At 37.1% G+C, this 13,524-nt stretch overlaps 1 protein-coding gene across 4 annotated transcripts in view; it reads left to right on the top strand.

Annotated features, from left to right (window-relative positions):
* PARP4 (poly(ADP-ribose) polymerase family member 4) overlaps positions 1 to 13,524 on the top strand; it is a 94,657-nt gene that overhangs the window by 16,269 nt on the left and 64,864 nt on the right. For all 4 annotated transcript variants that reach the window (XM_081292095.1, XM_081292093.1, XM_081292094.1 and 1 more), the window contains exons 7-12: positions 1,160 to 1,315; positions 2,839 to 2,976; positions 4,435 to 4,608; positions 5,624 to 5,784; positions 9,881 to 10,018; positions 12,311 to 12,406. In XM_081292095.1, the coding sequence (XP_081148221.1) occupies positions 1,160 to 1,315; positions 2,839 to 2,976; positions 4,435 to 4,608; positions 5,624 to 5,784; positions 9,881 to 10,018; positions 12,311 to 12,406 (863 nt within the window). The remainder of the gene's footprint in view (positions 1 to 1,159; positions 1,316 to 2,838; positions 2,977 to 4,434; positions 4,609 to 5,623; positions 5,785 to 9,880; positions 10,019 to 12,310; positions 12,407 to 13,524) is intronic.

Raw genomic sequence — 13,524 nt, 5'->3', positions numbered from 1 at the left:
CAGGGACACTCGGCCACTGAGCTACATCCCCAGCCATATTATGTATTTTATTTAGAGACAGGGTTTCACTCAGTTGTTTAGCCCCTTGCTTTTGCTGAGGCTGGCTTTGAACTCTCGATTCTCCTACCTCAGCCTCCTGAGCCACTGGGATTAGTGTGTGTCACTGTGCCCGGGAAGGGGCAGGGGTTTCTAAGAAAAGCAGAAAAATGCCATGTCTATAGGCAGTTAAGAATGAGGGCAGAATCTGTGCCATTCCAAAGGATCCCTTGTTCTGAGCCTTTAACATTTGTTTATACAACCTAATAGCTTCTCTGATTTTTTCCTTGCTGCAAACTATCATTTCATTTTCACTATGTTTCTGTCACTAACAAGATTCCTTCATGAGGTATTTTTTTCTTTCCTTCTCCCAATTTATATTTCTCATTTTTAAAAAGCTGGAAAGTCACACTTGAAGGTTCATTGGAATAGTAAGTATGTAAAACAAGAGTCTATAGACTTTGAATGAGTGCTTAATTAAAAGAATCCAATGGGTCCCTTCTCTCTGTTGTGCCTGCTCAGGCTTTTTTCTCCCTTACCTCCAGGTTTTAGGCTGTTTGGTGAAAAACAAAAGATAAGATTTAAGTAATTCTTTCAGAAAAAAGAGTTTTTAAATTCCTTAATGGCAGGGACATAAATTAAAAAAAAAGATGGTGTGTTAATGGAATATTATTCAGCATTGGAAGAGAATAAAATCATGGCATTTTCAGGTAAATAGATGGAGTTGGAGACTATAATGCTAAGTGAAGTAAGCCAAAACCAAAAAAACAAATGCCGAATGTTTTCTCTGATATAAGGATGTTGATTCATGAGGGGGTTGGGGGTTGGGATTAGACAGACACTAGATAGGACAAAAGAGTGGGAGGAGAAGGGAGGGGGTATGGGGGTAGGAAAGATGGTGGAATGAGATGGACATCATTACCCTAAGTACATGTATGAAGACACGAATGGTGTGACTCTACTTTGTGAACAACCAGAGATATGAAACATTGTGCTCTATATGTGTAATATGAATTGTAATGTGTTCTGTCATATACACCAAGTTAGAATTAAAAAAAAAAACTAATAAAAAGATGGGTGTGTAAATAAGTTACTGTACCTTTGCTATCTACTTAATTCACAGACTAGAAGACACTATAAAGACACTATAAAGAAAACCTCTGCAGATGCAAGTGAATATTATGAAAATTACATCGAAGAGCTAAAGAATCAAGGATTTCTGCTCAGAGAACATTTTACACCTGAAGCAACTCAATTAGCATCTGAAAAACTGCAAGCAGTAAGACTGAATGATACTTTTTTTAATGTTATTGATTGGATCATGTATGCAGAAAATGAGGGGATTACACCCAGGATTTTGTGCATGCTAGCCAAGCACTTTATCACTGAGCTATATCCCCAGCCTGATTTAATATTTTTAACATGAAATATTTTCTTTATTGTGAATAAACTGGCAGGAGCAAAGATGAAGGATGAAGATTTAAGAAAAGGAATGGTCAGTTCACAGAAAGGCACAAAATCTGATGGGCGGGGCTGGGGATGTGGCTCAAGCGGAAATGCGCTCACCTGGCACGCCCGGGGCACTGGGTTCAATCCTCAGCACCACATAAAAATAAAATAAAGATGTTATGTCCACCGAAAACTGAAAAATAAATATTAAAAAAAATCTCTCTCTCTCTCTCTCTCTCTTAAAAATAAGCTAATGGAGAAATGAGTTCCAGGACAAGCCATGAGATTGATTGCTTGCTTCATACTTATTTCAACAATGAACCCTCATGGCTTTTAAAAGATTTATTTCTAGTCTAAACTATGAGTCAAGGACCCTTAAACCTGACTACATATGGGATATTTGTTTGTTTGCTTGTTTTGTGATACTGGGAATTGAACCTAGAGGTGCTCTACTGCTGAGCTACATCCTCAGTCCCCCAATTTCTCTTTTCTTTTTTGAGACAAGGTCTTGCTAAGTTGCTGGCCTCAAACTTGTGGTCCTCTTGATTCAGCCTCCCAAGTTACTTAGTATTGCATGCCACTGACAGACCCAAAGCTTATAGTATAAAGGGAAAGATATAAGGAAAAATAAAATGGGAAGAAAGAGATGGGGATGAGGACAGACTCACAGAAGAACATATGGAGGAGATGGAGAGAGGGGACTTGGAGTATAAGCATTACCCGGTGTCTTTGTCTGTTATCACAAAAAACCTGAATTGGGTACTTTATAGATAAAGAGGTGTATTTGGCTTACAATTCTGGTGGCCAGAAGGTTCAAACAGCGTGACATCAGCATCCTGGCAAGGGACCCCTTGGTTACATCACAGCTTGGTAGAAAAGTAGAAAGGGAAACAAGACTCCTCCCCCTGAGAAAATTAAAAATCTCTACTTGCAGGCTGGGGATGTGGCTCAAGCGGTAGCGCGCTTGCCTGGCATGCGTGCGGCCTGGGTTCGATCCTCAGCACCACATACAAACAAAGATGTTGTGTCCGCCGAGAACTAAAAAATAAATGTTAAAAAAATTAAAAAAAAAATCTCTACTTGCCCTTGAATACAATCACCTCCCACCAGGCCCCACCTCCTAAAATTTCCACCACCTCAACACTGTAACTGGGGACGAGGTTTTTAGCACATCAGCTTTCAGGGAAACATGCTCAAACCATAATATCTGGCTGAGTATGCTGAATTCTTTCTTCTAACACCTTTGTCAGCTTTGTTAGTTTTTTGCCTTTTGTCTTGTTTTGGGGTCCAGGAATTGAACTCTGGTGTTCTCAATCCCTGAGCCCCATTCCCTTTGTTATTTTGTTGTTGCAGTTGCTTTTGGAGGAGGTTATTAGTTCAAGCACCCTGAGCCAGGAGGTGAGTGATTTGGTGGAGATGATTTGGGCAGAAGCTCTGGGCCATCTGGAACACATACTTCTCAAGCCAGTGAACAGGATTAGCCTCAATGATGTAAGTAAAGTATGTTTTTGAAACAGAATATGATGAACCGGCTTTCTGGTTTCTTAGTTTAAATGATCACCCTCAAATTTTGTGCTAATGGCATGCGCGGGGCTCTGGGTTCGATCCTCAGCACCACATAAAAATAAAATAAAGATGTTGTGTCCTTCGAGAACTAAAAAATAAATATTGAAAAATTCTCTCTCTCTTTGAATAAAGTCTGTCTTTAAAAACAAATTTGTGTGCTGATTAGATTGTTCTGGAATTCATTCCTGGCTGTTCTTTCTTCATATTCTGAGGAAAGGGAACACTAAGAGAAGCACTAAGCTTCCCAGGAAACTAGACATCCCTGTCTGTACAGTTTCAGGCTATTGGTGCTGGCTAATTAGGGAGCCTGATCCTTTGGGCCAAGAGATTTATAGCAGGCTGAGGCACATGGAAAGTCTTGGCCTCCAGTTAGATGCCTCAACCCCCACCTTTTGACTATCTTAGGAAAAGCAGGCATGCTCCCAAAACAAACAGAAAATGTGAATATCTTCTTGATTATATGTAATGGAAATTCAAAGAACAATGAAATAAGATATCCCCAATGGTGCAACTTGTGTAACTGTGTTCTTATATGAAAATAATACAGATATTCCCATGTGGAATTAAACTAATTTATTTTAGAGAGAAAAGGGTTTCCTGGGATAAAGTTAATAATGCCCTTGTATAATTAGGAATGTGATCTGGTGGGTTTTGTTCCTGGTTTGATGCTGACATCTTTCAACATTTCTCATATGAAAAGCAAGTCTCCCACAGTTGTATTAGTATTCCCATCTATATGTACATATGTGAATACATGTGCATATAGATATAGAAATACAAGACTCTGGTTCTTTCTTCTAGTTAGGCTGAGTCAAGTTTTGGAAGAGTCCCCATAACATCATTGTCACAACTGAGTTACACATTGAGATTAGCATTTGTTTTATGGTGACAGAGTTAGCTTTCCATCACCTCAGTGAAATATCTGAGATAATTGACTTATAAAGAGAAAAATGTTTCTTTTGGCTATTTCAGTCCATGATTGATTGTCCCTTCATTTTGGATTTATGGTGAGGTAGCACATCATGTCAGGAATTCCTATCAAAACAAAACCACTTACCTCATATCCAGGATGCAAAAAAGAATGTGGAAGATGCTGGGGTCATACAATCCCTTTCAAAGGCATTTCCCTAATAACTTAAACACTTCCCACTAAGCCCCCATCTCTTTAAGGTTTCATCATCTCTCAATAACACCTCCTAGGAACAAAGCTTTAACACCTGGGCCTTTGAGGGACGTTTAAGATCCAAATTAACAGCAGCTGTCCAGTAGAAAACTGATAGTTGTAATGGGTTCAAGTATTATTTTAGATATTTTTTATGTTCCCTCACTTCTATGAGTATCAAGATTTAATTTTAATAAGTATATATTACTTTCTATTTATAGGTGAGCAAGGCAGAGGGTATCCTCCTTCTAGTAAAGACATCACTGAAAAATGGAGAAACAGCAGAACAATTGCAAAAGATGATGACTGAGTTCTACAGATTAATACCTCACAAACATCCAGTCACTGAAGAAGTTAACCTGAGACTACTAACTAAGAAAGAGGATCTCTGTCAGGTAAACCTCTGAAATAAACTATTTAAAATATATTGGGGAAAAAATTAAAATAAAATGTGCTAGGGGAACTTCTTTAAAAATATGATGATTAAGCCGGGTGTGGTGGCTGGGAAGCCGGAGGCAGGAGGCACTAAGCAACTCAGTGGTAGAAATTTGTCAGCTCCATTATGATCTTCTGGGACTACTTTTAAGTGGTCCATCATTGAATGAAACATCATTATGTATGACTACACAGCACTTGCATTTGGAACACAAAATGAATTTATAAAGCAGCATTGGACTTGAAGTCTAATGATCTGGGATTCCCTTTAATGACTGTCACCTTCTTGCTGTGGGATCTTTTTCTTTTCTGGTGGTACTGGGGATTGAACCTTGCAGCACTCTACCTCTGAGCTACACCCCCATCCCTTTTATTTTTATTTTGAGAGAAGGCCTTGCTAAATTGCCCAGGATGGTCTTAAACTCATGATCCTCCTACCTAAGCATCCTAAACTGGGATTGCAGGCATGCACCACCACACCCAGCTTCCCTTTGAGATCTCTAATAACTGATTTAACTTCTCAGAGCCTCACTTTCCTCATCTATACAATGAGGACAACTACCTCAGTGCTGTAATGAGGATGAAATTTTTAATGTATCTACAAACAACTTATTAACAATTATGTTTATTAATGTATATTTATATTTTATTATCAGTAAGGAAATTTTATTAATTTTCATTTTATTTTATTTATTTTTGAGATGGGGTCTTGCTGTGTTGCTCAGGCTTACCTTGAACTCCTTCTGGGCTCAAGTGATCTTCCTTCTTCAGCATTCCTAGTAGCTGGGACTATAGATGTGCACCACCATAACTGACTTTTATTAACTGTAATACACTACTAACAGCGAATATTAATGAAAAGCTTTGGGGAGAAAATTGATTTTCCCCAATCTTTTTGACAAAGTGTTGATGTAATATAAATATTAGCTTTGATATCTGGTGATTCTTATATCTGTGTGTCATTTCTGCCTATAGCTAATAAGAGACATGGTTAATGTCTGTGAAACTCATTTGTCCAAACCCAACCCACCTTGTCTTGCCAAATACCGAGCTCTGAGATGCAAGATTGAATATATTGAACCAAATACTGAAGAATTTTCCTGGGTTAGAAAAGAGATATTACAGAATAATCACAGGTAAGCATGAAGGACTATCTTTGGATTTTTGTGTATGTACGTGTGGTTCTGGGAATCCAATCCAGAGCCTTGCTCATGGCAGGCAAGTGCTGCATCATTGAGCTACACACCCAGTCTGTATTTTGTTATTTGGGGATCTTTTTAAGATGTAATACTCTTTGAGAGTCTGTTAATGAGCTGATCAGGATAATTACCTAGAGGATTTAATCCTCAGTAACAAGATAGCTATGGTGTGATGATAGATTACTTTCTTCTGTATTTATTTATTTGTTTTTTACATAAATATTTATTTAATTCACAAAAAAACTTCTGGTTTCTTTCTTTTTTCTTCTTTCTTTCTTCTCTTTTTAAATATGAGTACAGATTCACAGGAAGTTGTGAAAATAATATAGAGACTTCTGAGTCTCTTACCCAGTTTTCCCTATTGGTTGCATCTTATATAATTATAGTACAATGTCAAAACCAGGAAATTAATATTGGTACAATATGTATAAATAAATACTCATAATTTTTAAAAAATTATTTATTCTAATTTGTTATACATGATGGCAGAATGCAATTCATTTCATATTACACATATAGAGCACAACTTTTCAAGTCACTGATTGTACACAAAGTATTTTCACATCATTCATGTCTTCATACATGTACTTAGGGTAATGATGTCTAACTCATTCCACCATCATTCCTACCCACTTGGTCCCTCCTTTTCCCTCCCTCCCCTTTGCCCTATCTAAAGTTCCTCCCATTCCTCCCATGCTTCCCCCCATTGTCATTATGATTCAGCATCCTCATATCAAAGAAAATATTCGGCCTTTGGTTTTTTGGGATTGGCTTACTTCACTTAGCATTATATTCTCCAGCTCCATCCATTTACCTGAAAATGCTATGATTTTATTCTCTTTTAATGCTGAGTAATGTTCCATTGTGTGTGTGTGTGTGTGTGTGTGTGTGTGTGTGTGTGTATGTGTATCAAAGTTTCCCTATCCATTCGTCTACTGAAGGGTGTCTAGGTTGGTTCCACAGTTTAGCTATTGTGAATTGTGCTGCTTCTTCTGTATTTATAATAGGGCCTAGGAGAGTATCCCATGCTTGTAAATGCTTCCTACTATTCCACTTTGATTTCAATGTTACTTAATCTTCTTGGGAATTAAATTAAAAATTTTAGGGGCTAGGGATATAGCTCAGTGATTAAGCACCTGCTTAGCATGTGTGAAGCCCTGAGTTCAGTCCCCAGCACCACAAAAAATAAAATAAACACACATCTAAAGGTGTTTAAGTCTGTTCTTTGAAAATGATTAACAGAAGAAATCCATTTAAATTGAGATTTAAACATATAGGAATATGGCTGTGCCAGCTTCTAACATGGCCATTACAGTTGAAAACCTGGTAAACATCAAGAATCATAGAATTCCTAAATATTACTTCCATTTACATCCTCCTGACTGTGCATGCCCATAGTCTCAAGCTGATGTGCATTCTATAATAACAATAAACATAATGGGTCAGCTGCTCAGATAAGCCTTCAGTGAATGTTGCAACCTCTGAGAATTCCATTGGTTGAGAATATGGGCCCAGCGTCATGGTCCAGAAACTCATTTAGTTGATTGTTCTAGAGGAAGGGACTGACTCTTCTTGACCTGGTCCTTCTTTCCCCTTGCAGCATTTATGATATCTCAGAACTCATAATCATAAGCCAGTTTTACCCTCTATCAGCCATGCACACCCCTTGGATCCAATGGTGGTGTGATGTGGCTATATGTATCAGCTTACAAGAACCACTGTCAAATAAAAATTTGAAATTTTTGAATTGTTTGTTATTTGTTGTTAATCCATTAGTAGTTTAAAATTGACCATGGTGAGAGGATTTGCACCATGGAAATCAGCAAATGCTACAAATTGGGCTTCCACAGGGATTTTGTTGTAATTGTTTTGAGAGCTAATTTTCTACCACCGTATAGAACCGGTCCTGGCCACTCCTCCATTGTGGACTTCTTCATATTGATTTTCTCTAGTAATTTCCTTTGCTAAAAGATTAGAAACCACGTAAAACTATGAAGAAAGTTAAAAATCACCAAAAACCTCATCGCCCAGAGATAATTCAGGGATAATATAACTATCAACATTTTGGTATAGAACATTTTGTAGATTGAATTATTTTTTCTTCTTTTCACCTAGTGGTGCTGGTAAGTCAACTCTCTGATATTAATGTCCTGATTGATAACATTTGCTGAGTTCTGTGGTATACATAGCCAATGTCCAGGTAACAATGTCAATGAACATGAGGTTGGGACAAAGTGTATAATAAAGTCTTGTACCCTTCCATAGCCTACACCACAATTCCCCATCAGTACCCCCAGTCTCTTTCTGTGCCTCCCCATCTTAGTTGCCTACTGTGTTAGTCAGCTTTTCATCACAGTTTATTTTGAGCTCACAGTTTCAGAGGTTTCAGTCCATGGTTGCCAACTCCATTGCTTTGGGTCCAAGATAAGGCAGAGCATTATGACGGAAAAGCATAGCAGAAGAAAGCAGCTCAGAAAATGATGACAAGGAAGCAGAAACAGAGAACATGCAAGGCACCAAGGAAATATAAACTTCAAAGGCATGCCCCCAGTGACATTCTTCCTCTGTCATGCCCTGTCTGCCTACTTTATCACCCAGTTAGTCCATCAAATTATTAATCCATTAAATGAATTAATTCACTGATTAGTTTACAACTCTTATTATCTAATCATTATACCTCTCAACATTCCTATATTGACTCAAGATGTTTGGGGGACACCTCATATCCAAACCATAACACACACCAGGATCCATTGCAGACTCACCTTGTCCCTCATCTCCATATCACCACATTCTCTCCATTCTGTCTCCAAAGTATCTTTTATCCATTAGCTTGTTTTCATTTACTCTGTACCATCTTTGGTCTAGATCACATTATACTATCCACTCTGTTGCCACACCCTTCCAGATGTTATTTTCCACTTTTTTTTTGTACCAGTAGATATCTTGCAGATATTTAGAGTTGGCAGATTGAACCCAGGGGCACTTAATCACTGAGCCAACATCCCCAGCCCTATATTTTATTTTATTTTATTTTTTATTTTGAGACAGAGTCTTGCTGCTTAGGGCCTCACTAAGTTGCTGAGGCTGACTTTGAACTTGCAATCCTCCTGCCACAGCCTCCCACATCTCTAATATTACAGGTGTGCAGCACCACACATGTCTTCTATTCTTTTCCACTCTTAACCCATCTACCCATTTTCCTATAACAACCCAGTTAGATCTTAAAATACACATTGTATTATGCCATATTCCAATAAATGTCATCTCCAATGGGTAACTTTTCTAATTATTTTTTTCTCTAAATCTGGTTGCTTTCTTTAGTCACTTGTTAAATAAGGTATTTGGTAACACTTAATCTTTGTCTCTCTAACTAAAATGTAAACTCTATGAAGCCAGAGACCATATTATCTTATTTTCAATACCTAGAAGAATATTATACTTTCTTTTAGGCATTGGAAATAATATTCATCACAGATTATGTTTATTAAATGAGTGAATGTTTTCATAGAAAACAGATTACATGGGTTCATTCATTCATGTATTCATGTACATATACACCTATGTATATGTACATGAATGAAACTATATATACTGTATATTGTATAATTGACAAAATTTGGGATCATACTGTCATAAAGTTTTGTGATCTACTTTATTATAGGGACATTTTTCTAGCTGCTACACGTCCTTGTTGCTGGTAATTTGGGGAACTTTCCCAGGACCCAGTCATTTCTTTTTCTGGCTAGAATCTGACATGGCTCAATAAACCCTTTTATTTTGGGAGAAAAATATGTATTTTACTGTAAACTTTGTAAGATATTGTTATCTATTTTCTAAGAATGTGATTTTATAATGGCTGCATAGTATTTCCAAAATATGTTGTGTTGTGATTCATTAAATCAGTTCCCTGACAATGGATATTTGAGTTGTTTCAGGATTTCTTCAGTTAATAATGATTTTTTGTGTGTGTTTTGCTTTTTTTTTTTTTTACAATTGTGTAATCTCAAGGTTTTTCTTTTAATTCTTACAGTAAAAGTTCAGTAGATATCTTGCAGATATTTAGAGTTGGCAGAGTGAATGAAGCTACAGAATTTTTGAGCAAACTTGGCAACGTGAGGTCCTTGTTGCATGGATCTCCTGTACAAAACATTGTAGGAATCTTGTCCAGGTAAGGGTACACCATCTTTATTTTTCAAAAATTTCAGACTGACAAATGTGAAGTGTTTTACTTCCTTTCCTACTTTTTTTCTAGCTATATGGGTCTTTGATTCCCAGCACCAACAAAATAAATAAACTATGTGGATCTTTAAAGTTAAAAGCACGGCCAGATGCAGTGGTACACTCCTGTAATCCTAGTGGCTCGGAGGCAGAGGCAGGAAGATCACAAGTTCAAAGCCAGTCTCAGCAAGTTAGTGAGGTGCTAAGCAACTCTGAGACCCTGTCTCTAATAAAATACAAAATAGGACTAGGGATGTGGCTCAGTGGTCAAGTGCCCCTGAGTTCAATCCCTGGTACCCAAATAAGTAAATAAATAAATAAATAAAATTCATGGAATCAGTTTCTTGACAATGGATATTTGAGTTGTTTCAGGATTTCTTCAGTTAATAATGATTTTTTTTGTTTTGTTTTGCTTTTTTTTAAAATACAATTTTGTAATCTCAAGGTTTTTCTTTTAATTCTTACAGTAAAAGTTCAGTAGATATCTTGTAGATATTTAGAGTTGGCAGAGTAAATAAATAAATAAAGTTAAAAACAGCAAACTTACTATATTCTAGAGAAAATTAAACACTTAATAATTAAGTATGTAATTTAAGTTATGTATTTAAAAAATGTGTTAGAAAGGTATGTGTTGCTCCCTCAAGATCATATCATATGAAGAAAAATAATTCTACATCCCCTAACTTTTCCATGTGTATCAAGTCTCAGTATAGCCCAATACTTAAAAAAAGAAGGTCTAGAAATTAGAATGCCGAGATAGTGTGAATTACTGATACAAAGCATAACTCTAATTTTCTATTTTATTTGAATAACCACTTAATATTAGGGCTGAAACTGAAGTTACAGGGGCAAGGAGAATTATGAGTACATTTAGATCTTTTAATTAAGTATTTAAGAAGAAACTTAAGGACTACAGATGTAGCTCAGAGATAGAGTGCTTGCCTAGCATATACAAGGCCCTGGGTTTGATTCCATAGAACTGCAAAAAAAAAAAAAAAAAAAAAAAACACTAAATAAAAAAATGGAAGAATTAAAAAAAATAATCTTTGTACTTCTAGTAATATATGACAGCAAATTCCACCATTATGTACAGTTATAATGTGCCAATTAAAAATATGGGAAAAATCATCTCTGAGTAGAAATGGCCTTTCTATACAGGACCCAAAACCAAAAGCCATTTTATAAAATTAATTCAATTTCCTAATATAGAGTTCAATAGATGTATATATAATGAAAGACAGAAGTCTTCCTTTACCTAGAGATAACTATGGTTTAACTTTCATTACAGAGGATTCTCAGAAGCAAGGGAAAGGGTCAGTTGGCACTTTACACTGGAGCCCCACCTGGAGGAAGCAGGAGCTGTAGCTAGCAGCCCAGCACTGATCAAGATAGTGATGAGAAACCAGCCATAGCTTGTGACAGTTTAATGGCATAGGGAACTCCTCTGGGGAATTACAGTCACCCCTTTGTATCCTCAGGAAATTACTTCTAGGACCCTTTTAGATACCAAAATCTTAGGATGCTAAAGGGCCCTGTATAAAATGACATATTTGTGTAGCACCTATGTAACTCCTCCTATATACTTTAAATCATTTCCAGATGACATGTCAAACATAATATAAGTGTTATGTTTTAAAAATATTTTTTAGTTTTAGATGGACTTATGTAGTGCTGAAGATTGAACCCAGTGCTTCACACCTGCAAGGCAAGCACTCTACTACTGAGCTACAGCCAGAGCCCTATAAATGTTATATTAATTGTTGTACTGGCCAGGCACAGCAGTACATGTCTATAATCCCAGCAACTCAGGAGGCTAAGGCAGGAGAATCATGAGTTCAAAGCTAGCCTCAGCAAAAGTGAGGCACTAAGCAACTTAGTGAGACCCTGTCTCTAAATAAAATACAAAATAGGTCTGGGAATATGGCTTAATGGTCGAGTTCCCCCAAGTTCAATCCCCAGTACCAAATAAATAAATAAATAAATGGTCATTGTACTATATTGTTTAAGGAATAATGACAAGAAGAAAAGCCTGCTCATGTTCAGTCAGATTAAATTATATTTTTTTTCAAAATATTTTCAATCAGTGGCTGGTTGATCTGTCGATATGAAGGGCAAACTATACTTTTCCATTTTTAAAAAATGCATGTCATGTTTTTTAATTAGTACCTATCTCTGCTGAATTGATGAAGGTATAATAAAAAATTTTTTCTAGTAAGTCATTATAATGAGCTTTCCTTTTCAGAGGGTTACTTTTACCCAAAGTAGTTGAAGATCATGGTGTGCAAAGAACAGACATTGGAAATCTTGGCAGTGGGATTTATTTCAGTGATTCTCTCAGGTTAGTATGCTCTATCCTGAATCGTGTAACTCACTCTCATTCCCCAGGAATCTTTTCACCCACAAAACCAAGTATTGAAAACAGTTTTTTCAGTGTAATGTAGAAGCAGGGTTTTTATGATAAATGTTTGAGGAAATTATATCTGAAATAATCTTAGTGATTTTTACTCTCCAAAGAGCTTTTGCATATATTTTCTCACTGAATCCTCACAATAGTGCCTGGGAGTAACTCTTCTTATTATCCTGTAACAGATGAGGACACATAGGAGATCTTGCCACAGGACATGCAGCTAAAATAGGATGCAGGCAGGACACTGTTAGGTCGATGGTGGTGACTTGGTGGTGACTTGGTGGTGACTTAGTGGTGACTTAGAACAAAGCAGCACGTGCAGGAAAGGAACATCAATCAGGTGCCAGCGGAAATGCCTGTCAATCAGCCAGATCTCCTGACTAACGCCTGTCAATCAGCATGACCCCCTGGCCAATTCTGGAGTTCAGCCAACTCCCCTGACCAACTCCAACGGGACAAAGGACCCTAAAAACACCTTTTCCTGTCCCAAGCCCTTTCCTTCCTGCCGTGAGCCCCATAAAAGTCCAGTCCGGTCGAGCTTCCACTCGGTTTCTCCTCAGACCCTTCTCCTGTCCATTCTGTGGGTCTGATCGAGTTCTGCCAGGGAGTGATATCTCAATAAAGCCTCCTTCGGCGGCGTTTTTAAATCTGCCTCCTTTGGTCGCTGCCTGCCTCGCCTGATCTGACAGACACTTCCTTTCTAGTCTCTTTCCCCAGAGCAGGCAATCTTTACATCTGCAGCTCCTGACCTCCTCTCATTCTTAAGCTGAGCAATCACTATATGGAGCTTCTCAGTATTATTCTTTAAACATTTATATTATAAATTTGCATATATACAGTATTACAAAGTAATATTTTTTTAGATGTTACCATGTTTTTCTGAGCATTTCATTGATTTAACAAAATTGAAGTCCTCAGTGACTTTCAGTAGAATGGCTTCAGTGAGGAAGTCTAAATAAAGAAGTATAATACTATTATCCCCCTGCCTTAGACATGTAATGATTTGTGTGTATATGTGTTCTTTCTCCTATTTAAAAAGAATTATTTTG

Source organism: Spermophilus citellus (genome assembly GCF_964194105.1).
Source record: "Spermophilus citellus genome assembly, chromosome: 1".
NCBI lineage: Eukaryota > Metazoa > Chordata > Mammalia > Rodentia > Sciuridae > Spermophilus > Spermophilus citellus.
The sequence above is the reverse complement of the archived record's forward strand: the minus strand, read 5'-3'. Positions and strand labels throughout refer to the sequence as shown.